Consider the following 27,207-nt stretch of genomic DNA (forward strand, 5'->3'; position numbering starts at 1 on the left):
GAGCTCTCTGAGAAGTGGAAAAGGAAAGGTATCAGGTCCTGGACAGCAAACCCCAAGCAGCAGCACTGCAACGTGCCCTGGGTGACACTTGGAGTCACTGGTGCCTACACCAGCACAAACCCTCCCAGGAGCTTCTCCTGCACATTAGCAGCAGCTCTCACACCACAGTACCGCCTGTGGGAAAGGCCCAGCAGAGCCATCCCCTCTGCACAGCTCTGTCCTCTCCTGAGCCTGCAGGAGACCTTTTCTTTTTGGCTCTGTGAGCCAGTCCAAACAGAGATTAATACCCCATTGAAAAGAGCTGGCCCTTCCTGGTATTTTATTTTAATGGAAAAAAAACCCCATGAAGTGCCCGTGGTTTGCAGGTCATTTTCTAATATGTTTCCTACTTGATTTTCCCAGGCATATCAGAGAGGTCAAACCTGGAACTGATAACTCTGACCTGTACCTGTGTGGCTGCAACGCTGTTCTGGCTCCTGTTGACCCTCTTCATTCGCAAGCTGAAGAGGGTAAGAACAGACAGGGATCTCCCTGTGGCACCTGCCTGCCTCTCCTTGGCAGCCCTTTGCTCATGTCAGAAATTTTTTCCCAAGCTGCTGGGATTGCTGAGTCTACCAAAGAAAAATTTTGTTTCACTTTTACAGCACCAAGTCTGCCAGAGTTCAAGGAGTGTCTGGACAACACTCTCAGGCACATGGCACGACTCTTGGGACTGCCCTGTGCAAGACCGGGAATTGAGCTTTGATGATCCTTGTGGGTCCCTTCCAACTCAGAATATCCTATGATTCTATGATTTTTTGATACTGCTCACTCTTGTTCCTGGTGAAATAACCAGGCTGCTGATGGATGCTGCAGAACTGTGACTTGCAAGCCTGAGTATGAGTAAGCCAGAAAGAAAAGCCCGGGTGGGGACAAGGCTCTGAGGCTCACAAGAACTTGGGTGCCTGACTCACACCAAAGGCATCCTCATTCCCCTCTAAAAACTGTGGGAGTTTGGCATCCTAATGTCTTTGAAGATTTGAGTGAGTGGGAATGACAGATCTTCATGGAATGTGCTGGGGTCTGGTTCGCACAGTGTCTGGTATAATTACATCACTTCCAAAGTGATACTTTGCTGAAGGAGTTTTGATGGTGCAGCTTCTAGAGAAGATGATCGTGTACCAACATGACAAATTTAACTGCCCCTGCAGCTGCCCCTCCTTGTCCAAGGCTGACTGTGATGGTTTTAAACCCTTTTTTGTTGACAGCACCCTGTCTGCATTGTATGGTGTGTGCAGGCTAAGCCATGGCAGCTTTCCTGAGCACAAAATACAACTCCTCAGTCATGCAGGAAGAACTCAGTGTCACCTGCACGAGCAGATGGATTTGAGGGAAGGTACTGGGGCACTGTAAGGCATGAGCTGAGAAATGGCTGTGTGCCCCCTCTCTTCATTCCCACACCACCACCAGCCCAGGGGTATCACACAGAGCTCCACAGGGATTTGCTCACAGCCACCACAGCTGGGTGTGCCCCAGCTGGCTGAGGGATGGCTGCTGAAGATCCACTCTAGCCTGACAGACCATGTCATCTCAACCTGCATTACGGCCTGCCAGTGTCTTAGGCTGGGTACTAAGGAGTTTTATTGACTGATGGGAAAGCAGCACTAGACCTCCAAATCAGGGCAGTGTGGCAGCAGTCACTCTGCCTGCATTCCTGCTGCAAGCTTTGGTGAGGAGAAATGCATGGGAGTTTGAGGGGGAAAGGAAAGCAGAGGTCAGCTGAAGCTGTGGAGAAACTTCATAGCTGTAAGGGAAATTACAAGGCAAGAGGGACCAGTACTGAATGCTCAGCAGTAATGATGAAGCAAGCTATAACGTGACTGCAAATCTTGGGAAAAAGTAAGCTTTAAGTGTAGCAAGGGGGTTGCAGGTTTTTTTAATTTTATTTTTTATGAGACTGAAACTTGTTAGATTGTTAAAAGAAAATAAAAATATCATCAGATAATAAAAATACCATGTAGAACAAGGGACTTTAACTAAATGACATGTTGAGGCAACTTTCCAATTAGTGTTAGTCTATGCTTATGGTCTTCTCTGTGTTTCTCTTATAAACCCTTATTCTCAAAGATTTATGTCTGGCATTGGCTCTGAATTAAATTTTATGTACTAAATTTTATGTATTAAAATTATGTTGCCACAACAGAAAAATTTTGCTCTCCAAGAGCATTTACTTAAAACCTCTTTGTGATGCACATAGGGACAGATTATATCCTTAACAATTTTTCATCATTGAAAATGTTCCTTAAAATCTCTATTTGTGCCAAAAATTTGATATTGAGTGCATCTGAAGAAAGAACTGTGGGGAAAATGCCCGGATTTTCCACTCACCTATTGCTTTTTCTGGGATGGGTCCACGTAAAAGCTCTTCTAAAGTGATGGGTAGGAGCACTCCAGTGCACACATCTCTATCTAGAAATTACCATTCTGGACCACCAAACAAGTTTCTGTTTCTACTCATACCACACTTATCCATGTCGTTTCCACACTTAGAGGATGCTTTGGAGCCAAGCTTTAAGCCTCCTAACTTTTTCCCAAGTATCAATGCATCCTTCTTGGGACAAAATGTATGGGTTCGGGGCAGATGAAAAGCAACTAGAACAGCAGTTGTTAATTAATGTAATTTTAATGTAGTTGTGTTTGTAATCAAGGCATGCACTGCTGGGAATATCCTTCTCAAAAAACATGCCTAGAAATGCAGATATTAGGGACATACTTCCAAGCTGTAGGGGAGGGAAGTTTAAAGTATGAGGAGGCAGTTGAAACAAATAATTGAAAAGAGAATATGTGGTTATATCTGTATATTTGTGGTATTTGTAGGTCTTTGTCCATGTGCTACTTCCACAAGTTTAGGAAAAGCAACACCTTCAGGTTCAGTTATGCAGATTTCCCATAAATTCCAACTAATAGCCAGGAAATTATGGCAAACACTAGACCTTTTCTATAGAAAGACACTCCTGTGCCAAGAAAAGGCCAGTAGATTAGAATGGAAATCTTGATGCTCTTTGAAGGAACATATATTTCAAAATGGATGAACTGCAGGAAACTTTCAGATCAGATTCATCTTTCTTTATATTTCTCACATGAAGTAGATAATCCATTTTCTCAGGAGAAACTAAACTGGCAAATTAATTTGAAAATTTATGTTGTAAAATATGTGTTTGAGTCCAGCTGTTTATAAATGCCTCCAGACTTAAATGGTTTGAGCAAATTTTTCAGAAATTATACCAACAAAATAAAAAATCCTATAAATTTGTCAGCAATTTGTTAAGTGTACAATGTCCAGTGTCCTGACGACTTGTCTTGCACAATCTCTAACCACATATGACCTATCTTTGTGGGATATATGGAACAAATAAACACTGGCAGTAGAACTCCATCTGTTGCATGTAGCCACTCCTTGCTTTGCACAATCATGAAGGAAAGTTATTTTTATCAGCAATGTTTAGTCACTTGCTGAAAGTATTTCTCCTGACGGTGCAGAGGGCCTGTGTCATAACACCATATGTTAATAAAGACCCACATGGATTTCATTGAAGAAACTGGTATGTCCAGATGGGAGAAAAGCTAGAGGAAGGAGCTTCTTTTATATAAAAACTCTTGCAATATATAGAAAAGCCAAAGAGAGCATAAGCAAACCATCCAGTGTGCAGTGAAACACTCAGACTTGTGAACAAAATTAACTTGGAGCCCTTGGCCCAAACAAGAAGATGCTGACAGATACTCTAATCCTCGTTTTCATTTTGCAATGTCTTTGTTTTCTAGCCTTGTTCCTCTGAAATGAAGACCAATCATTACCTGTCAATCATAATGGATCCTGATGAAGTCCCCTTAGATGAGCAATGTGAACGTCTACCTTATGATGCCAGCAAGTGGGAAATTGCAAGAGAAAGGCTAAAACTAGGTAATATTGGAATAGTCCATATAGAGTTTGGATTAATTGTATCTGTAACTATGGGTAAAGAGGAGCTGGATGTGTTCTGGGCACTCAGCACAATGTACTGTGAGGTTTGGTGTGATCTGTTCCACACTGAGAGTGCTGATCTGTGAATGAATTACAGCCTTTAGCACTGACTGACCATGTCTACTTGACTTTTCACATGTATGTTTGGACTTCATGTAGGAAAGAGAAAATAGAACCACGAGATCATTTAGGTTGGAAAAGACCCTTAAGATGAAATGAAACCATGAATTTCCTCCAGGAAAAAGCTGTGGAAGATGATGACAAAGGCTTTACTAAAGTCCAGGTAGACAACATCCACAGCCTTTCCCTCATCTATTAAGTTGTTCACCTGGCCACAGAAGGAGAATATAGACAAGAATGATGCATTCTATATTTTGGAAACTGATTTACTTAAAACATGACACAAAAAGAGCCACCAAAGAATTCCAAATCAGACTGACAACCTTGATGTTTCTCTCTCTAGAATCAGGAGCCTGACCTTTGGCATTTACTGTAATTTTGGTGATTCACTATAATAATGATGAAGGGTCTAGAGGGGAAGCTGTTTGAGGAGCAGATGAGGTCGCTTGATCTGTTCAGCCTGGAAAAGAGGAGAAGAGAGGAGACCTCACTGCAGCTACAACTTCCTTGTGAGGGGAAGAGAAGGGCAAACACTGATCTCCTCTCTGTGGTGCCAGTGACAGGACCTGCAGGAATGACCTAAAGTTCTGTCAGGGGAGGTTTAGGTTGGATATTAGGAAAAGGTTCTTCACTCAAAGGGTGATTGGGCACTGGAACAGGCTCCTCAGGGAAGTGGTCACAGCACCAGCCTGACAGAGCTCAAGAAGCATCTAGACAACACTCACAGACACATGGTGTGCTGCTTGGAATTGTGCTGTCCAGGACTATGATCATCCACAAGGACGATCCTAGTGAGTCCCTTCCAACTCAGGATATTCTATGATTCTATGGTTTTCTTCCCCTCCTTCAACCTGGAAACTTGGAAAAAAGCCTGTGCACAAATGGGCCCTCATAGTTCATTCTTCACCCCTTCCTGTTTCTCCCTCTCCTTCTTTTTCCAGCACAACCTCCTTGTTTTCCCTCTGTGCTGCAGTTTTATGAATATTCTGTTATTGCATCATAAAGAGCAAGAATGTGACATGTAAGTCCACCCATAAATAAATACCCTTGAAAACTTTAAGCCTACAGCCAGCTCCCCAGTAGATGTCCCAGCAAAAGGCATGGGTTTGGGACCATTCTTTAATAAACCTAGCGTGGGGCTGATGAGAAGGGAAGGGGGGAAGGGACCTTATTTTGAAGTTGATTAATCCCTCCAGAAGCCACACAGATTTTAGCAAGAAGGTCAACATTAAAATGTCAGTGATAAGCACAGCCTCGTTGCTATAGTGCTGTTTGTTCTTTCAGGCATGCATTACATTTGTCCTACAGCAAGGTCTAGAAAATCCTTTCATTCTAGTTAGAAGCTGTAACAGATTCCTCCTGTCTCCTGGGTATCAGGGACGAAGCTTGGATAACATATGCAAAATTAGGACCACACTTAATTTGCCTGCCAGAAGACACAAGGTGGCCAGATGTGGATAAGCACAGCTGAAATATATTGCTCTCGATTTATAATTGTCATACATAATTCTGGGAATGCTGGAACCTTGTGCTGGAGTGACTTCAATCTTCAGACTATTTTCTTACAGCGATGGACCAAGAGACTGATGTGCAGACAGTGTGACCACTGGGAAAGAAACAAATAGAAATGGAATGTAAACACCAAAGAAAATCCCATGCTTTTCAGGGTTAGTGTTTGGAGTCCAGAGGTGACGAACAATGACCAGAGAATGAGTTAAAAGTGGAAGAACTGGTGTAAACAAATAAAGAATGCTGACAATGAATGAGAACCAGATTTGAAGAAGCTGTGTATGTGCAGTATGCTAGATTAGGTCAGTGCAAATCCTGCTTACATGGCAGTTGGCTCAGTCTTTGAATAACCTTGGCAATCCCTGAAGATTAGTGTCTCACAAACACAAAATGTGCTTCTATGGTTTTTAAAAAATATTTTTACTTAGAAATGCAACCCTTCCAGCATCTGATGTGACTGTTTTTCTCTTTCCACCTACTTATCCTCCAGGACACATATTTATTATAACTTTTTCAAAGAAGTCTCTCCTTTCAGCCTACATCTCTTTTGCTGTGTGTTCCTCCAACATGCATACACACAGCCCACGGCTGTAATGCAATGCTTATATAACGGGACTCTCCCTTCATCTGTAAGAGGTACAGACATTACAGGAAATTTCATATGGGCATCACTGAAGTCAGGGTAATTAACATTCAGCTTAGATTAGTCTCACTGAGAATAAAATCTTATCTTTTCACTAGGCACAAAACCGCTGGTGCCGTAAATCACTGTCAGTGTGGTTGGCACTAACACACTGCGTTAGCTGAGCCATCGTGTGCTTCTCCCCTCCCGCTTGGGCTTGACCTGCCCAGTCTGGAGGGGAGGCACAGTGCTGGTGCCAGGATCAGGGCCCGGGGCAGTGTGGCTGCTGGCTCCAGCACCGTGTCACAGGCACTGGTGGCAGTGGGCTTCCCGAGCTCCCGCTCCCTCCTGCGCGCTGCAAGCGCACGGCGCTGGCACCAAGCACAGCACTTCCCACTCTCCTGCACATGCACAGCTGTCCTGTGAAACATAATGGAAAACATGAAGCCACCCGTGGGGAAAACCCAGATGACTCAAGAAGTGGCAATGAATCTGAGAAATGAGCACACCTTCGAGCCTGTGCCTTCCCACAGACATAGGGTGCGGTGTCTGCAAATGTTTTTTGCTAATGGTCCGGCTCCAGCAACTGACATGCTTGAAGGACCCTGCTAGAATAGGACTGAAACTAAAATCTCCTGATCCAAAACTCCTTGACTGAGGCGTATGTTCACTTTAATGCGTTCTGAGTGGCCCAGTAAATCCAAGTCAAGTGTGGAAAACTTAAGTAGAGCACTTTGCTTCACTGGTCTGGATCTAAATGCTGCAGCATTACATACCTGAGCATTACCCCAAACATATCCAGCGTAGCTGCACAAAGGCTATGATAAAATGACTGCTCAGACAGCTGGACAACTTAATATTAGTCTGATTAATAATTTTGTAGTTACTTTGAATGTCCACAGAAGGACAATGCAAGAACAACCACAGCCACAAATTGCATACTAAACTGTGGTGTTTTGATCTACATGATGTAAAGTTAAAGCAGACCTGTCCTGTGCTACTATTCAGCAGGGTACAAACAGCAGCAGAGCAGCAAGACTGAGTGTTGTTGCAGTTTCCCATTGAATCACACCACTGTTTAGAGAAGGAAGTGCTGTTTCCAGAGCTCATTCTCCTTTCTGAAAGGTTAGCAGCTTTGTGCAGCTTTATGAGCTGGTGAGTTTTCCAAGTGGTGACTAAGTAGGTTATCACGACGTGGGAAGTGAATTAACAGTGATGGAAACAGATTAAAGCTATGGATTAAACAAAGGAATGGCAGGTTTCATAGGACCTCAAACTGAAAGTTCTTTGTAAAAACCATGGACAGTCAAAACGTTAAGGACTAAAACCACCAATTCACTAAGAAAACTGAGACCTGAGTCTTAATGATGCTTCCCTAGCACATCTGCTGATTGAAGAATCTATATGCAGTAAATGAAAAAGGTGACAGTAGGTTTTTAGATGCACACTGATTCATCTGTATTTCTCTATCAAACACTAAGCTCTTCACAAACCAAGGTCAGTTTGTTAATGCTTTTCAGTCATATATATAAAGTTGTTTGTGGTTTTTATTTGCTGTAAAAAATGACACTTTGGCGCATCTAGGGTGGAAATAATTTTCTGGGGTATTTTTTTAGCTTAGCATATTCCACTTCATTTTTCCATTGCTTTTATAACATATGGTATTTGCTTCTACTGACAGACATACTGAGAATTACAGTTTAGATATGACATAAAAGGCAGTATTGATTTAAACTGTTACAGACAGCAGCTCTTTTTCTCTGTTTGCAAGTATCTGAGTGGGATTAATCTCTCACTCAGATACCAACAAGATAGATGTTCACATGACAGCTAGTCAAACAGGTCCCGTTCATCACAGGAACAGGAAATTGTCATGTGGAGATGGTCATGCCACATGTGCATATCTGAGAAACACATATATGGTACATTATCCTTTGCTTTTATATGAAAAGCTGACTGTTATTTTCTGCTCTTTTCTACACAGCAGTTCCTGCTGCCGTACTCTTGTTAGCCACTTTGGTAGCTGGGTTCTGCTGACAGTGAAGTACAAAAGCAATCTGAAAAATTATTGGGGAATAAAACTTATTGCTAGAGCTGCTATGTCAACAAGATCTCCCTGACCAAGCTTGAGAGCCTCTGTAGCAGGGCAGAGGCAGCCAGAGTTCTCTATGTGAACACTCTGTAAAAGGGGAAGTGGGTCTGTGTTGTTAAGGACATAACTGGCAGCACCACAGGCTGCAGCATGGTGCAGTGTGCTCAGGGAAAAGAGGAACTAAATCTTCCTCTGGCAGAGCTGGACTGAAAAAATCAACTTTGAAGCTAGTGTACCTCCACAGAATGGTTGCATTCATTTAGTGACATTTTTACTAATATCACCTGCTCCCTCTGATGACTCAGTCTTCTAGGTTGACTGCTTACTTTTAAAAAAAACCCCAATAAACCAAAAAACCTAAACCAGCTATATGCTCGAAATATAACTATGGGACTCATTGGAAAGTGCATTTTTCAGTTCATCATCTATGAAGACATTTGCTGATGGGATTCCTTTTTTTTTACCAAGATGTATCTCTCCACTTTATTTTCTTTACAGGAAAGTCTCTTGGACATGGAGCTTTTGGAAAGGTGGTACAAGCGTCTGCCTTTGGAATAAGGAAATCACCGACATGCAGAATAGTTGCTGTGAAAATGTTGAAAGGTATCTTGCCGCAAAGCTGCACTGGAAAAAATGATGCCTTATACAGTGGGGCATTTTAAATAGAATTCTGCCAAAAGCAAAAGCTTTCCCCAATAACTTTTTGAAGCCTCCAAAATATGTACAAATCAAGTTGCAGGACCACCACAAATGAAATAAGAACTGCATTCTCAGTAAAAAGTCATACCATTATGCTCGACTGACTCTATACCAAATGCTGTAAATTAAATTTAGCTGAAGTATAAGGTCTTGATGTAAAGACACTTGAATAGAAGCTTTCATATTTTCCCTGGTCATTCATTCCAAGGAATTATCACCTTACTGTTAAAACCAGATGCCTTATGTCTCATTCACATATGCCTGACTTTTGCATCTCATTTTAACCTTCTCCATTAGGTTTTATAATGATTTTTCTTCATGAAGGCCCTTTTATTAAGCTAAACACATTGAGCAGTTTAAATCTTGGTGGTGTTGTGCAACTGTGTCCCCTCCAAACTGGCTACAGGTACATCACGCTGTGCTTAGGATGCTGACACCGAGGTTGTGCAATGGATTTGCCAGCACTGTTCATACACCAGTGCTCATCTGAAAGTAAAATCATCCCCCAGCTATTCACTGCCACCTTTCTCATTGGAGCAGAAAGGACAAAGCCCCCTCATTAATTTGAAGAGGGCACTTGGGATGTTAGTAAGCAGGATGATATTCAGTCATAGCTTGCTGCAGCTGTAATTGAATTCCCAAACTCAGAGTCCCAGTGTCATCCTTCCTTTGTCATCCCCCCCTATGAAAGCTAAGAAGCTTTCTCTTCTTTATTTGTGTAAGGATCAGAGCAGCTTTTTTTTTTTTTTTAATTGCCCCGGAAGTTTATGCTGCACTGCTTATCTGTCTTAATCCCTGAATCCTTTCTGGTGTTGTTTCTCTGCCAGGACACATTCCCTGTTCTGCCAATATGGCTTGGAACCCCAATGCTCTCTGCTGCCTCTGATCAGGTGTAGTTTTAATGAATCCATCTTAGCCAGTGGCTCCCAGATTCACATATGCTTACTTATCACTTACCAGGAGATGTCTACATGTAAATTCCAGCCCTTGGAGTGGATTGATGGATCCAGGGTTTCTTTATGTACATGAACAGGCTTCTTGTGCCACCAGCACCACCAAGGAGCAGTGGGTGCTCCTGGAATGGATGGGAGCAGAAGGCAGCTGCAAGAAGTCTTCCTGGTGGGATCCACATGTCCACGTGCAGAGTAGATGTTTGTATCTGAGTTAGTCCCTCAAATGCCCTTCACTGGCAGTGCTGAGACAACAGCTCATCCCATCCTAAGGCAGACTCCTGTATACAGAGCTGCGTCCTGTTCAGCCCTGCTGACAATGAAGAGAGCCAGTGGTGACCAGACCTTTCGTATCTTTAGTATCTCACCTAAAGCACAGGGAGATCTGCCTCATTCCTTGTGTCCTCACTAGATTATGCAGGAATTCAGCAGTCAGTCATTAGGCCTTATCCTCACAGGATTCCCATGTGGTGGAGGAGAGGTGTCACCACCCATACAAGCAAATAGCAGATCACCAACTAAAAGACAAGTTTTGCCAGGGACGCCAAGAAAAACTTTCCATTCAGGTGTTGAAACTAAGCCCTTTAAGATCCAGCTCAAGGGTTTTTTTCACAGGATTGTTCTTCTTGCTCTTGGTGTCACTAAACTGAAAAATTCCTTTTGGGCCTACAAAAAGCAATATGGTTTTTTCTTGTTTTCTTAACAAAATCAAATCCTGCAGGAAAAAAAAATTGCTCAGGGGAAATGAGAAGTTTCACTCAACACTAAATAGAATGTTTTGGATCTATTTGAGGGATTTCTTACGTCATTCCTATTATTATTGATCATGACTGGTAAGGGTGAGATGCAGTCACTTCACTTTAATCAATTCATATTTACTTCCTTAATCTATCTCCAGGCTTCCTACATAATGAACAGAACCAGGCAGGCATCACCCAGGGATAGTTAATCTTTCTCTTATACAGACAGCTAAACTTGATGGCTGCAGCAGCTTCTGGAAATACTTTGCTCTTGCCACTGACCCCTTAAAATGTTGATTAGTTCCGGGTAGTATATAACCCTTAGATAGCTGAAGTCAGGTCAGATAAAACCAGTTCTAGATAGAATTAATTACCATCTTGAAATTCCTTTTTATTTGTTCTTTCTTTCTTTTTTTTTTTTTTTTTTGGCTGAAACATCAGAACTATTAATGAAAAAAAAAAAAAATCTCAGTTCTGAATAGGATGGAGTCTACTGGGAGGAAGTTGAGCCTGACTCTTTTTATGGGTTTGATTGCAACCAAGAGGATGCTGAGCAGGGAGGAATAGGGAGAGAACAGCAATACATCCAGTAATGGAGATTATTTCAGTGGAAAGTAACGAGAAATGGTACAGCTCAGCAGGACCAGTACTTTGCCTTTTCACATTGACTTTTTATTTTGTATTTACAGAAGGGGCCACAGCAAGTGAGTACAAAGCACTGATGACAGAGCTGAAAATCCTAATCCACATTGGTCATCATCTCAACATTGTTAATTTGCTGGGAGCTTGCACAAAAAATGGAGGTAAAAAAATCTGCACCACTCTGAAAATGGGTTTGGATTATCTCCCAATAACAGCCAGTGACCCATGTTGTTTTCATCTAGAGGCCATGTTAGGAGCTTTTATATTCAAGTTAATCCCGTACTTGGTGGGAAAAAAAAAAGAGGACAAGAAAAAGAGATTTTCAGTCATTTAATGGAGTGATTAAACATTTCCACTCTTTAAACTCTCTTTTAGTATTAATAGATGAAGTGTGAACTTAGGAATATGCCACTTGCTGTCCTTTATCTCCTTCACTCCACTGCTCAAACTCAAGTTAAACATGATCTGGAGAGGCTGGGAAAAAGGGATATCAGCTGCTGGCCCTGAATCACAATGCAGCTGTTGTAAAATCCTCCATGATACCACACTAAGAAAATCAAAAGACCAGTATGGGAGATTGTTTGTTTTAGATATGTCACCTATTTTAGTTCAACAAGTGTGTGTGGGCTGTGAGACTCCAGTCTGAACTGCCCAAAGAGGAAAGAGAGTGTCCCTCAGGACCCAGACTCAAGACCCAGCTTTCCAAAATTAGGCCCTGCCCTAATTTCCAGAAGCAGTATTGTTTTGATTATGTGCAGTGTCCTTCAAGCAGCCTTCTAGTTCTTTAGGACATGTTCCAGTTATTCTGGACTCAAGTTGTTGTCATGGGCATGTAATTATGGGCAGTTCTCAGAACTGATGCCACTTTTTATTGCTTTATGCTGCTCAAAATGTTTTTTGTTTGTTTGTTTGTTTGTTTTTAATTTAATTGCCCAGGGCCTCTGATGGTGATTGTTGAATACTGCAAGTACGGGAATTTATCAGATTATCTGAAGAGCAAAAGGAATCTTTTCTGCTCTAACAAGGTGAGGAGGCAGATGGTCCTGGTAGGGTTCATCTTACCTGATGTAAGTGTTGGTAATGTAGATGTCAGCTCTGAACTGGTCTCCTCAGACTCTCTTCTACCAAAGGAGAGAAATTACTTTTGGATGAAATATGAAGTTCACCTGACCTATATTAATATTTGGTGTGGGATGTGTTGTGCCAAGAAAGGATTCACCTCTCCCTCCCTGACTGTGCAAGGAGCCTGCTGTGACTAATTTGGCTGGAGCCATCTACAGCCAGGGAAAGTGGATCCTATCCAAAGTGTCCCCATGTGCTCTTGCCCTGCTTTTGATGAACCCATTCCTGGTGAGCTTGAGGTCAGCAAAGACAAAGGAAGTGGTTTTGCCCACTTATTTCAGTACTACTGGGAGCACAAACAAGATAATAACAATTAAATCTCATGTCCCAAGAGAGCCCAATATTCAGAGATTTACAAGTAATCTTATTATTGTGTGAGGAGAAGAGCTATCAAGAGGAAAAGAGACTAGAGTCTTGTCCTCACATCCCACAGCCCTCTGAATCAAACTCATGATGTGTTTCTTATTATAAACCTAAATCCAAATGCCCCAGAAAATTCCAATTTTTCCAGAAAAAATCCTCCAAATGATCCAGGGCTCTGACATGAGACTTAGGAGCCTGGATACAGAACACCAGGTCTCAAAACCTCTGCTCAGCTGTGCCAAAAGCTCAGCAGCATCTCAGGGATTTTTTTTTGGGAGGGCTCTGTGGGAGAGTCCCCCCGAGAGGACATCCCCCTCTGAACGGCCTTTGCTGAGTCTCTGTTCCCAAGGCTGTCCATGTTGTACTCCACATGAGACACAGCACCTTGCTCCTCCTACATAGTGGGATGCTCAGCAGGGAGCATGGCTGGGCAGGGTCCATGCTGAGTGGAGTCATTCCCAAACCCTGCTCCCACATCCAGTGCTCCAGCACCCTTGGGAAGGTTGCCTGGGCAGGAAGGAGGTGGAAGTTTGGCTCTGCATCAGCATGCACAGGGAATAGAGATGGTTGCAGGACAAGAAAAAAAGTAAGAGGGGGCAAGATTATGGCCAGGCAGCCAGGCTGCTCTACAGGTAGCAGTGAGAGAGCTTTTTCCAAACAGTGTTGCATGTGTTCCATTAAACCATCACAAGATGGTCCATAAGAAGAAATCATTGGATTGAGGCACTGAAGAGAGGCAAACACTTCCAACAGCAGCTGTTTCAAACACCAAGTGTCCTTGCTCCTCATGGAAAGGGCTTACAAGCCATGTGTGCAGGGACATAGAGACAGATGTCTTAAGCAGGTTGGGACCAAAGGTCTGAGAGGCCTGGAATACCTCCATTGTGAGCACAACCTTCCCAACCCACTTCTTCATGCTCCTTCTCTGTCTGCTGGAGAGAAATGCGCCCTTCCAGATGTCTCATTTCAGGCTGAGGCACAGCCAGCAGCCAGGTCTATCCATACACCCTGCAAATTCTCACTGCAGCAGAGATAGCCCACTGCCCTGGTTACCCCAAAATCATGTGCTGGTGCTCCCAAGCCACCAAATTTCTGCCCTCTGGGGATGATGACTTGGTGGAGCACAGCCCTGCCACCAGCACCTGCACGCCACAGTGGCACTGGACACCCCTGCCCATGAGAGATGTGACCACACATGACAGGGACCACCAGCCTGGCAGAAAGGCATCGGCAGTCCAGCTCGGTCCCTCCCCACACCCTCCACTGCTCTGATGTAGCACCTCTTCTCTTTTTGTCTGAAGGACTCCTCTCTGCAGGGAGAGCCAGTGAAAAAGGATGTTGAGTCAGTGGAAAGCAAAAAACAAAGGCTGGCCAGTGTCACCAGCAGGGAGAGCTTTGCGAGCTCTGGGTTCCAGGAAGATAAAAGTCTGAGTGATGTGGAGGAGGACGAGGAGGGTAGGTATTAATTCCTTCCTGTTCCTACACGGACTGTGATATTTTTACAACATACTGTGAATCCCTGAAATTTTTTTCCTCATTTATCACCCTAATAAACATCCGTGGGAGATGCTCAGAGGGTCATGTCCAGAGGGGAGAAGATTTAAAAAAAGATTATTTCCAGGGTTACTAAATCTGACAGGAAAATGTGTGATTGTTTGTTCTGACTGCTCCTTATCTTCGGGGAAAACACAGCAGTGTCCAAAGCATGGGGAGTAAAGCAAGCACTATTTTTGTTTCCAGTGACAGTGGGCTGACCTTCAAATACCCCTCCATAAAGACTGAATTTATGGGAATAATGGGGTCTGTAAGAAAAGGGGAAAACAATTGCCTGTGAGCTATCTTTGTTACAAACCCTGCTTTCCATCTCTGCAGATGCTGATGACCTGTACAAGTTACCCCTCACTATGGAGGATCTGATCTCTTACAGCTTTCAGGTGGCCAGAGGCATGGAGTTCCTCTCCTCCAGAAAGGTGAGTTTTGTACTGAGGGTTTTTCACTGCCAAAGGACAGGACTCAGAGTTGAAATCATGTCTACATTGTAGTGACACCTTCCTTGGGAGAGGTCCCAAAGGAAGAGCCGTTTTCCTCTTGGCATTATAAATATAACTGTGTTTATCCAAGTATCCATAGTCCATAAACACAGGATCATGACTGAAGGCAGTGGGTCAAGCTCATTCATTTGGGCAAGATCTTTTGGGTGTGGTAAGGTTTTCTTTAATTTCAACATATATTAGGAAGCTCCAAATGATTCAGCTCTTGCCCTGCAAATGTCAAAGGGCTTACAAATTTGTCACTTTCTGGACTTATTAATTTTTAAAAAAATAATTACAGCTGTTTACAGTAACTTCATGTAAACTACAGACAACGTCTCTAAAAAAATTACATATAATAAAAATAACAATAATAATTATAAAATTTTAAAAGGATATGGGAGACAGGAAATTTGTGGGCAGGAATAAGGAAATGCAGTTTGATTGTGAAACTGTTTTATTATAGTGCATTCATCGTGACCTGGCAGCCAGAAACATCCTTTTATCTGAGAACAACGTTGTGAAGATCTGCGATTTTGGCCTCGCAAGAGATATTTATAAGAATCCTGATTATGTGAGAAAAGGAGATGTAAGTCAAGATGCTGTTTATTTACTCAAATGTTTATAACATGTCATTTCAAACTGTCCACCAAAACGTTCTGTAGACATTCACATTTCCCAAATTTAAGAACTCAAATCTGTCATGGTTTTTATGTGACAATAAGCTGTCCAGATGTGTTGTGGGTCTGGGAAGCATTTCAATTCTCAGCCATAAGGCTTAGACATGCTAACTGCTTCACAGCTTTGCCCTGTTAATACTTCGTTTTTTAGACATTTCTTGGCTGGCTCACCATAACCCCCTTACTCTGTAGACTTCCTTCAAGGAAAACAGCCCCTCCAAAAGAAGGTGTGTACCCCCCAGTGCTCGTGGCACCCTTGTGGAGCAGCTGAGCAGGACTTGCTCCTCCAGCACCTATTTGTTGTTTTTTTCCCCCGCTGCAGAGAGCAGCAGTGACTGCCCTGCCAGCCCTGCCCTGAAGGGCTGGGCCAGCAAACTGTGCTTGCACCCAACCATGCCATGGGAATTTGGTGTAGACGTTGCAGTCATGCAGAAAGTCTCCTTCTGGAGGTCTCACCCACCTGCCAGCTATTCCCACATCTGTAAATAGCTTCCAGGCTCTACAGCACTGCAAATTATCTGGGAAATGTTCACACAGCTTTGGTACTGCAGGAGACCCTAACAACCTGTGCTGAGGGGGTTTCAAGGGTTGCTGATGTGCTCCTGCAATTCTGGCTCTGTAAATTTCCCCCAGAATATCTCCAATATCATTACAGAATGATTGGTGCTTGCATGTAGGGCTTTCTGCCCTGTCTCTAGGATGCTGGCAAGAGACCTCTGCTCCTACACACTCCCACATCCCTGAAAAGAAAAGGCCTGGTCACAGGTTTCCAATGTTCCAATGTGTTTTGTGCCACGTGTTTTTTTTAAAAAGCCTTTTACTCCAACAATTTATTAAGCGTATGAATGAGGGTGGGTTTATCTTGACTGCCTGTAAGGAAATCCCACAGGTTCCTGCCTGAATGGTAATTATTTACATAACAATATATAGTTGATTCATCTATGATTAAAATCTTTCAGGCTTTGAAAATAATAGTCAGATTTGTCCCTTTTACTCCAGGCTCGACTTCCTCTCAAGTGGATGGCTCCTGAATCCATATTTGATAAAATCTACAATACAAAAAGCGACGTGTGGTCCTTTGGGGTCTTGCTGTGGGAGATATTTTCCTTGGGTATGTTAACTCTGCACCCCAGGAGCTTGACAGGAGTAGGTACTGCAGCTTGGGAAAAACATCCATTACCTTCAATGATCTTTTGGCAGGTGTTTTAGAAAGACCTAAATCAGAAGCAGAGGGATTATCATGCCCCTGTGAACTAGAAATTTTGGTGCTTTTAAGAGTGTTGAAGTTCATTTGCCAAGCTGAAAGCCTCAAAGGATAGCACAGCTGTCTGAGAACTTTACCAGCTGCTTCTGCCATGGGCAATACCTAAGCTTCCCACTTTTCCCTGTAGAAAGCCTTGGCAGAGGACACAGGGTAGCATAGCCAGAGCAGTCACAGTGCTTTGTCTGACTGATGGCACTAGCCAGGAAAATCAGGCAATTTTTAAAGCATTTTAATTGAATGTGCGACCCTGTGGGATAACACAGAGCTGTGATTCTGGGTCACCAGCTGCCCAGGACCAAGGCACCATCTCCTGTGCCACAGGCAGCATTCAAGACACCAAGTGCCATAAGCTGAGTGCTCTCTCAAAAGCTTCTTATTCCTCTTATGGGAGCAAGGAAGCCAAACCCACAGTTTGCATGTCTCAGATCCTGTCACCCCCCTTTCCAGCCTGAGTCCAGGAGGGAACCAGCACCCCCCTTACCCAGGCTACTGGACACAGCAGGCAAAAAGCATCTGCACTGATGCCACAGGATGAACTAGAGCATGCAATCTGAAATTAAAACCTGGTGAAGCCTTTTTTTCCCCTTTCTTTCATGTGGAAAAGGCAGGATACAAAATGTACACTGAGTGGGAACAACAATGACTGTCAGAATAGAAGAATCTTAATTGAGTTCAACACAGAGGCTGACAAAAGAGGCAAACAGCAGAGGAAACAATACCATACAATTCTCAGGACAATCAATCATTTATTAGTTTAAATACATGTTGTTGGTCAGCCTGCCAACTCTTGTGATTTTATGGTCAGCCTCATAATACCTGCTATTTTTTTCTTAAAGCCCCAGCTCCTTGAACCTAGTGACTCTCTGACTCTATGAAAGGTCCTTTTTTTCCCCCTTTCGTTTTCCCTTTTCCTGACTTTTTTTTGTCTACAGAAAAAAAAAAAAAAGGACCAACAATACAATCAGGCTGCATCTGAAAAATACAGAAAATAGAAAAACAATGCAAATGTACTGTGACCTCATTTAAAACAATTATTTCAATTTTTTCAAGGTGATTTTGGGCATTTGAGGTTTGTTAATATTGTGCTCACTAGAATTTGGAGTAGTCCAAATTGGCTTTTCAAGGGATAGTGTTAGAATGAAATTCATGTGCATTTTTTCTATTCAGGCCAGGAAAGCACCACCAGTAGCTGTGGCCTTGATCTTACACCCGCCTCCAAGGACTGGGGCTTGGAGCACAAAAAGCAGCAATTCCCTGCCTGTGGCAGCCAGCAGGGCCAGACCCTGCAGGGGGCACCCCCTGACCCCCAGCTCTGCAACCTGATGATGCACACCCCAAGCAATTGAGGGAGATGCATAGGGCCACAGCGAGGCCACAGGTACCCAAGGCATGTATTATTCTCTCAATGTCACTTCCAGGTGCCTCTCCTTACCCCGGAGTCCAAATAGACGAGGATTTCTGCAGCAGGCTGAAGGAAGGCACAAGAATGCGAGCCCCAGAGCAAGCGACTGCGGAGATGTAAGATGCCTTTGCTTGCCTTGTGTACCACTGCCCACTCTCCTGGGCTGCCCTGCAGAGGATGTTCCAGCCTCTAAAAGTACCCTGTGCCAGCCTAAGGAAATACAATCCAATCCTCCATCGGTATCTTCTTGTGCACGCCCCATCCTGGCCCCTGACTCTCCCAGAGGGTAGGGGGCAACAAGGACCTGAGCCCAGTGCATCACCAGAGCTGTGCTCTGAGGGAAGCTGAGCAAGGAGGAGGAGGAGGAGGAGGAGGAGGAAGGTCATTCATTCCTTGCTAGGTTTAATATTTACTGACATGCAGAGTGATAAGTGCTGGAGAAATGTGACATTATTAACATCATCTTGACTTAGGAAGTGACAGTGGAGGCTTCCTCGCAATCACTCGGGTAATGAGGGCCCACCCTTCCTGTACACCCTGTCTGATGGCAGAGGAAGGTGATGGGGACCCACAGCCACCCCGCCCGGGTTGTCTGAGTCCTTACTGCCACGTCAGCCATCACTCCCTGCTCCCCTGCCTTCAGGTGGTCTCAAGCTGCTACTGCATGGCCAGCACCTTTTTTTGGAGACCAAGGTGGGTCAGGACAGAGCACCTTGCCTGGGGAGGCACATTCAGCACACTGAACATTCACCCTGTGACACAAATCATTGAGGACCATGAACATGTCCAGGGTATTTTATCTCTGGAGGCAAAATCAAGTACGTGCGGGTGTCTTGGTGGCCTCCCGAGTGCTATGTCATGACTCTAAATAGCAACAGTTACAAAAAAATAGTTCTAGCAGAAGAAAAGGATGCAAGCCAGCCATGCCTATCTGGAAGTATTGCCCATTGACTAATTTTATTATCCTAGTGACAGTAGATAAGAGCTTTTTTTTTGTCTCTTCCACATATTTTATTGCAGGAAGGAAAGCTCGGCTCAACCAATACAAGGAAGTGACACATCCATATAAGTCATCTTAGGATGCCTTTAGGATACTTTAACCTAAACATTGCCAGTTAATAGATGTTTAATACGAAGGTCTAATGCTTAATTAGGAATGAAAAAAAGGAAGTATGACTGGTTGCCTTAATTATCCTTTTGATGTGCAGGAAGGTTTTCTTTTTTTGTGGAAAGTTTATTGCTTTACTTTTAGGAAGAGGGCTCAATGGTGTTAGAGAGAATCTTTGTAAAACCAAGCAGGTTGAGGAGTTACCTACCTATGTCTGTCTATCAATGACAAAATGTCAAAGACTGTGCTGCCTTGGATCAAACAGAGCTGTAGGTTACACTGTGGTACCAGTGTGCTCACTTTGCTGTTGTCCTCACAGTTACCAAATCATGCTGGACTGCTGGCAGAGCAATCCCAACGACAGGCCACGGTTCTCCGAGCTGGTGAAAAAGCTGGGCGACCTGCTGCAAGCAAATGTCCAGCAGGTATTCATGTCACAACTGCATGCTGTCACCAAGGCAGGGGCAACTGGCCACGTGGACCCAGGAATAAGGCTTTTATTTCTTGTTTACATTTAGGAAGGTAAAGACTACATACCACTCAGCACAATATTTACAACAGAAAGTGGGTCTCCCCCTGCATCTGATCCTTTGTGCAATGAAAATTTTCCTGTTACAAGCTCAAGTTGTGGAAGCACCGAAAATGTCAGGTGAGATCAGCAAGATTAAGACTGTGTCTGTTTGTTGGGGGTGGTAGATCGCTGCATAGCCCTGGGTGGGAGAAAACACTCAGAGACAGCCCACGAGTAGCCTGAGTGTCCCCTCAGTTGCTGAGTCACCCACAGCTGTGGCTTTTTGGAGTGCCCCTGCCCAGAGGAGCCTGCAGGTCACAGGGCACAAGCATTGTGAGAGTCACAGCTGTGTGTACCCCGGGACTGGGGAGTGAGATTTGGATGGGGTCTGGTTAAAAAGTCCCTTTTGTACAACCTACCACAAAGATAGCTGGGAACTGCCTAAAGAAACAGAGAAATACCCAACACTTCCTGCTTGTGCACTTCACACTCTCACCAAAAATTGTCCTCTTTCTCTTGTTGGACAGATACGTAAACACTTTCAAAATAAACACCCCCCAGCGTATAAAGACATTTGAAGAGCTTCCCATGAAGGAAACACTTGTATTTAATGTAAGTGACTCCTGGGCCAAATGATATGCCATGTATTTCTTTTTATTTATGTGACAGGTTTATACAGGGATAATCAGGATGGGGGGGTTACTGCTTTGTCAGCTCTAACTGATACAAGGTCCAGGATTAGCTTGCAACAAGAGGTTATCCCACTGACCTACAAACTAGGGTCAGAGATCCTTGCTGGCCATGTCATGGGCTGCAAACTCTCCTTTCCTGACAAGAAGTGGCAGTTCCTGTAGGTCTGCAAGGTATAGCTACCAGAGTCCCCCCTGAGTCTCACCAGTGTGAGAGAGACACTTAAAATCCCTTGAATCTTGATTTTCATCTGAACAGTAGTGCACAAAGGAGGACTGTGGGTCCCTTTTCCATCCGAGGGTTCTTGGTAGGAACAAGACCTGTTAACAGATGGACAAACTGGAGCCACGTCTAACAGTGGGACACACACCCAATCCTGGCAGGGACAGGCATCGCTAAGAGGCTGGGCAAGCTTTTAGTGACTCAGTAGAAGGCATTAAGCAGCAGGAGGTGGGAAAGGCACAGTGGTCCTCACAGGGTTGAACTGATGGCTGGCCAGAGCCTCAGACTGCATGTAGACACTTCGCTTCTAGCACCCTGGATCTGCATTAACATTACCTGCCTGCTGCACCCCAACGCACGGGTGGTTTGGAAAGCCACCATTAAATACCTGTGCGCTGCTGTGCACAGAGCTGCTGCCTCCTAGAGTTGTCTCAGTATCAATTACCAGAAGGATGCTGGAAATCAGACCAAAGAGGAACTGAGTCCTTTGTAAATACAGTTAACACCTAACAGGACTGCATCTTTCTTTTTTCTTCAAGGATTGTCAAGCAGACAGTGGGATGGTGCTGGCTCCAGAAGAACTGAAACGTTTCACATGGACAGGCAGCAAGCAGAAACGGACACTCTTTGGGTCTGTATTTTACATTCCCTTCTCAGATTTTAGATGGCAAAGGAGAATTCAAGGTCCTGTGTTAAATCATGCCTTATGAAAGTAGCTGAGGTGGCCCCAGTCCCTGCAAACACTCTTGCTGAGGTGTGTCCTGCTTCGTTTAATCAGCAGTCAATCATCTTCCACACCTATATCTTTGAAGAAGCAAATAACCCTCAACCCTTTTGATGCACATCAGCAATATGATTTATTAGCACTTATTGATCCACCTAATGCTCAATTTAATGCCAGAGTGTCAGAGAGCACTGAACTGAGGTAGGAGGCAGGTAACCGTAGGAAACAAGCCCTTAATAATAGGGGAGGAGGAACGTGTGGCTGTGAAGGATTTGCAGTTGTTTCTGCAAGTCCCAAGGGCACCCCAGCTGGGACAAGGCCCCCTGTGCTTGTTTTTGCCCTTCTTTTCCATGACTCAGCTAAGCACGGCCCATTTAACACCCATGGGCTCAGGATGCTAAAGTGGCAAATTTACAATAGATGGATGTGAGGGCCTCACTTCTCTTCCTGCCTTTACGCACTTGAATATATTGGCCATCTTCCTCCACCTAATTCCTGACAGCTGCCCAAGCAGGGAACTAGGGCTGCTCTAAGAAATGAGTTGCACTGACATGAACTCTCTGTAAATGGGAAGTGTTTATTTTCTCAGTGCCGGCGCTGTATCAGTTCCCAGCCGCTGCAAAGCTGGCAGTGTCCTGCTTTCAGCTCACTGCTCTCAGCCAGCCCGGAGACTGCCCAGACCCAGCCCATCGTTCATCTCATGCTGGCAGGAGGTCAAGGCCAGCCTGCCATCCTGCCAGCACCAAACTTGTCAGTGCCTTACAGTTGGGCAGGCTGGGAGGTGTAGCATTGTCTCAAAGAACAATCAGAGCTGGCTGAAACGTGCAGTCAAGGCAGAGACCTTGCTTCACGAAAAATTCCAGCGACTTAGAGGGCGTTGGTTGAACGCACAGAAATACGTGTAGGAGAGCGCGCGCGCTCGCAGGGCTGGAAAGCACGGCTGGGTAAACGTGCTGCTGGCAGCAGCCTGCAGTGGCAAAGCTGCTCATGCGTGGCAAAGATAGGGCAATGCAAGACACTCCAAACAAATGCTGGGAAACCCTTTCTCCTGCCTCGACCTTGCAGAAAATACACTCCTGAGCAGTTTTATGGTACTTTATGCCACTCTGTTGTGGAATCCTGTCTTTGGAGGAGCCAGGAACTAGAGAGCTTGGAGTATATGTGGATATTACAGGGTTCCAAAGGATATAGTGATCCCTAGAAGTGGTTTAACTCATTTTTTTTCTCTGTGTATTTCTGAAGGCTGCTGTCAGCCACAGAGACAACTAGGCAACCTCCCCAGACAAAATTTATGAAATACCTTTTTCTTTGCATGGCACAGAATGCATAGAGGGTGTCTCAAGCATTCCTCCAGAAATGCTTTAAGGGGCATTATCAAATGCAGAAGGAAAAAGAATGCTTGGATAAGAAAAATAATTGATCTGAACAGTGGCTGCTAGAAGGTAGATCCTTGGGAAAACAGAGTGGTTGACTGAGATCATACAAGGTCATCTGGCCTGCAAGCTAAACAAGTGGTACTGTAGCGCTGTGCCAAAACGCACTCATGGATGTGAATGCCGGCAGTGACCCTTCAGTCTGCACACATTCCTAAAAGTGGTAGCATCTTAGCTAAGCATCCTTTACTTAAAATTAATTGGAGCAGTAAATAACCCTAAAATTTGTACTGAGCAAGGTGGAGCCTGGAGGGGTTTGAGACATGGAAACTGATTTAAGCAGATATACAGTCCTGCTTCTTCCCTCACATTGCAGGCATCCTGCTCTGTGCTCCTGTGCTCACTCTTGTGCTGACATTTCAGTTTGGCTTTTCTTGCAGGGAGCTTATTCAGGTTGCCAGATTGTCAGAACAGTTTCTGAGCGAGCAGCAGCAGCTCACGGTCAGGGCTGCTGGTGCCAGCACCAGGCTGAGGAAGGGTTTCACCTCCCTTTGACAGCAGCTTACCTACAGTTAGATCCCTTTGCTGTAACAAAACACTGGAAGATTCAGACTGGGAAGAGCTGAAAAACTGCATAGTGTGGAAGGAGCCAAACCCAGAGCACCCTGCCTGTCTCCAGAAGCTCTCCAAGGGTTTGTTTCAGGGGAAACTGATCATTTGACTGCAGGAGAGAGCCAGCATGTGCAGCAGTGCTTCCTCAGTGTGACCAAACCGCGAGCCAGGCCCAGGGTAGAGCAGAGCATGGAGCCAACCTGAGAGTGCAGGGGTACCCCACTGACCCTGGAGAGGCACCTCCTCTTGGGCTTCCACTTCTCCTGCCTAGGGAAAGGCACTAATGCCAAAGCTCACCCTTGGTTTCACTATAGGAAAGAGCATCAGCCCAAACCCTGGTGAGCTCCTTAGGCCCAGGTGGTGGCCAGGAGCATGAAACACAAATAGTTGCAACGTGTCTTGGACTTGCTAATGCCACTGAGATGAAAAATTATATTCTGAATAGCAGGAAGAGAAGTAGGTTTTTCCTAATATAAAGCCTCAGGTAAAAGACCCCAGCAGAAAGGTCTCGGGGCAGTTTTCTGAGCTGTGCTCCTTCACAGGTAGAAAGGATCCCAAGTGCAACCCTTTTCTAGCTTTTCAGTAGTGGTGAAAAAGCCCTACCCAAGTAAGCCAAAATCCTTGGGCTGAGGCAAACTCTTGAGTCAGTGTAAATTATAAAGCCAGAAAAAACAGCAAGAATTTCACCTCCTGTGAGCTGGAACAAGCATCTCAAAAGCTGCAGCCAGCCTCTAACCTCACTCTGGTCCTGAAGAAGGCAAGAAACCAGCAGCCATTTCCTCCAATGAACAATCCCAATTAAAGACCAACTAAACACGGTTTCCAATTTACATTCCTAGATTGGCAAGAAGATAGTCCACAAGGCTCTGCAAGCCTCAACAGATGCTTTGAATGTCTTAAAGACATTCAAGATTAGGGCTGCCAACGTTTCTGACCTTATAAATGGAGAGGAGTGGATTGTCCATGAACTTATAAAAACACAGGGGAAGAAATCTAATTTTAGACACTGTGGTCCAACATGTTTACTTTAGGATTTCAGATGTAAACAGTGATGGAATAAATGCTCTGGCTTGTCCTTTGCCTACAGATAAATCTTTGGTATCCAAGTTCCATGGTGCAAAAATTCTCTTTGCCCTAATCTTCTTCATTACTGAAAGAGCCCTTTTAAGTACTGTGATCGCTGAATACTGGTGAGAAAGTGCCGTAAGGAAAACAATGCCTTTAAAAGTGGTTTTGTCCAGAAGACATGAAACCCCTCTTAATAAAGGCCATCTTATAAAAGGCAGCCTACAGGATAACTGGTCCTTTTAAGGGATGTGAGAACCCCGGCCTTGCTCTGGGGTTTCATATGGTGGTGAAATTCCTCCTCCAACCCGTGCTTCCAAAGAAAAACTCTGCAGGCTTAGCTGTTCGGTCTCAAGGCAGTTTATTGCTAGTTATCTAACAGATTATGTTCTTGGACTGCGGCTATTTGATCAGCGGTCTGGGTAGAGGCACACACACACCCTGACATCCTCTCTATCTGCTGTCTTCTTCGTCTCTCCCCCCACCCAGGGCTGCTGCTATCTTTTGTAAGATATATTATGTATAACATGTTTACAATTATTCCCCAATACTTATTACCTACGTTGCCAAATGTTTTTCTACTCTAAACCAATCTGTGAGTGCCAACATCACCAAGAACATGGAGGTAAGGAAAAGGAAGGAGGAAGAACAGGATCAGCCCACTTTCCTCCATCTTAGAACTTCTGACCCCCATGTACAAAGTGAAAACCCCCCTGTACATGTGCTAAAACTCCCCTGTACAATACTAAAAAAATTTCTCCTCTACTTTGTAACTACTTTTACTATACTCTCTAATCTTTTGTGACTGCTTGTTCCACCTCCAAAGTTGGCAATTCATTCCATGGCTCAAACTTAAAATCACAGCTGTTTTTCAGCTGTCTGCCAGGGTCTAGAATGCTTCTGACTAAGGCCTGGAACCTCTAAAAATGTCTGAGAGACATTTTGAGTTCCCACAAAGGGACAGGAAAATTCTAATTCAAAGGAGCAGTTCATGGCAGCTGACAAAAGCCAAAAAAGAACAGCTAGCCAGACCTCATGCCCTTCCTCACAAACATCAGCCCTTTGTATTAGAAATTCATCCCAGCATTAAGCTTTGGGAACTCTTACATTAGTAGTTTTCTATTTTTGCCTCAATGTTTGAGACTTTCCATCACTTCACTCCTGCTCAAAACCCCCAGTTTCCTTACGAAGAAACATTTAGATATGGGGATACACTGCCTCAACACCAGCAGAGCTGCCAGACACTCCCCACTACTCCACCCTGCAATAAAGTTTCACTCCCCAGCACAAGCCACAAATGAGCAAGTAGAGCTTAGGCTAAGCAGTCCATAACTCCCCTCAAGCAGCAAGACTGATAACAATGCAGGAACACTTCTAACAGCGATGTTCACTCCCAGCACCTCTGTTTAAAGGGGACTCACAGGGAACACAGGAGGGCTCCCCTTCATTCCTCTGTGCTGCACTCCCATGGAGCTAGTCCATCTGCATCAGTGCCCTTGCCACCATGTAAGAATTAACTTGTGACCTAGCTTTGCTCAAGTCACTAAAACAAAAATCTATACATGTTAAGAAAGCTCACAATCACACTGCTCTATTCCAGCATTAAAGGTGCCAGCAGGAGCAAGGAGTCAGTGCTTTCTGGAATAACCAAGCCAAGAAGCTTCTGCAGTTTCAGCTGTGACCAGCTCAGTGACTCCAAGCGAAGACACACCTGTGGTTATGCAATGCTGGAGAAAGTGATTGCCAGCCGTTCTCCTCCTCCCGACTACAATTCTGCTGTCCACTATTCTCAGCCACCGGTTTAAGTACTTCTAGGCCAAGATCTAAACACACAGGTTCTCATGAAACACTATCAGTTTAAAAACTCTGACCCAAATTATTTTAATTATCATAAAACTTGAAAAGTTATCATTGGCTTAATCCCAGTGGTCTGCTTTTCTACAGACCACAGCACAGATATTCAAAATACAGCAAAATATAAACCTTGACTTTCCCAAATGCTCAACACCAATAACTTTCACTAAAAATGCTGAGTGCTTCTGCATCCAGGAAAACCTGGAAGGCCATTATTACAGCCTCTGCTCAGACTTGAGTCATTTCTGTCCTGACTGGGAGAGGCAGATGGGAGCCCTAGAGAGCTGTGAATCTGCACTAGGCACTGAGGTATTTGCACCCCATGCCTGAAGTATGTGTTGTGCTGGAAAACAAAGGAGCCTTCAAGAAGATAGAAACTAGAAACAGACCACAAACTGTATTTTTTATAAAAACTACTTTGAGAAACTTGTGGGAGAGCTGATGCTCTGGAGAAACTGAATAAGCTAATTGGGGATGAGGCATTATATGGATCTTACTGCTCCAGATGGTATACACAGTAGGAAACCTTGCAAGACAAGAATTTAAAATGTGTTGCTAAACACAACTGGCAAGGATAGAGGAAAGCTGAGACCAGATCCAGGGTTGTAACGACAGGGAATACATACCAATTCAGTTTGGACAATCCTGCTGAAACCAAGAAAATGAAGTTTTGCACTTTGTGAGTAAGCCAACATGCACACACTGGAACCAAACCACAAGGCAGATAGGTTAAAGCCAATCTCTGTCCACAAAACCTCACAGACCTTCTAACACTGCACTGATTGTATTTTATTTATGGGAATCTGTCTGAAA

The 27,207-nt window shown here is 44.2% G+C and overlaps 1 protein-coding gene across 1 annotated transcript in view; it reads left to right on the forward strand.

Annotated features, from left to right (window-relative positions):
• FLT1 (fms related receptor tyrosine kinase 1) overlaps nt 1–27,207 on the forward strand; it is a 114,539-nt gene extending 87,332 nt beyond the window's left edge. Inside the window, exons 16-30 of the mRNA XM_021541982.3 lie at nt 403–509; nt 3,802–3,940; nt 8,842–8,946; nt 11,422–11,535; nt 12,311–12,399; nt 14,161–14,314; nt 14,732–14,829; nt 15,356–15,478; nt 16,569–16,680; nt 18,252–18,351; nt 19,663–19,768; nt 19,862–19,992; nt 20,382–20,466; nt 21,306–21,397; nt 26,141–27,207. Of these exons, the coding sequence (XP_021397657.2) occupies nt 403–509; nt 3,802–3,940; nt 8,842–8,946; nt 11,422–11,535; nt 12,311–12,399; nt 14,161–14,314; nt 14,732–14,829; nt 15,356–15,478; nt 16,569–16,680; nt 18,252–18,351; nt 19,663–19,768; nt 19,862–19,992; nt 20,382–20,466; nt 21,306–21,397; nt 26,141–26,345 (1,760 nt within the window). The 3' untranslated portion in view covers nt 26,346–27,207. The remainder of the gene's footprint in view (nt 1–402; nt 510–3,801; nt 3,941–8,841; nt 8,947–11,421; nt 11,536–12,310; nt 12,400–14,160; nt 14,315–14,731; nt 14,830–15,355; nt 15,479–16,568; nt 16,681–18,251; nt 18,352–19,662; nt 19,769–19,861; nt 19,993–20,381; nt 20,467–21,305; nt 21,398–26,140) is intronic.

This window comes from Lonchura striata, chromosome 2 (assembly GCF_046129695.1).
Source record: "Lonchura striata isolate bLonStr1 chromosome 2, bLonStr1.mat, whole genome shotgun sequence".
Classification (NCBI taxonomy): Eukaryota; Metazoa; Chordata; class Aves; order Passeriformes; family Estrildidae; genus Lonchura; species Lonchura striata.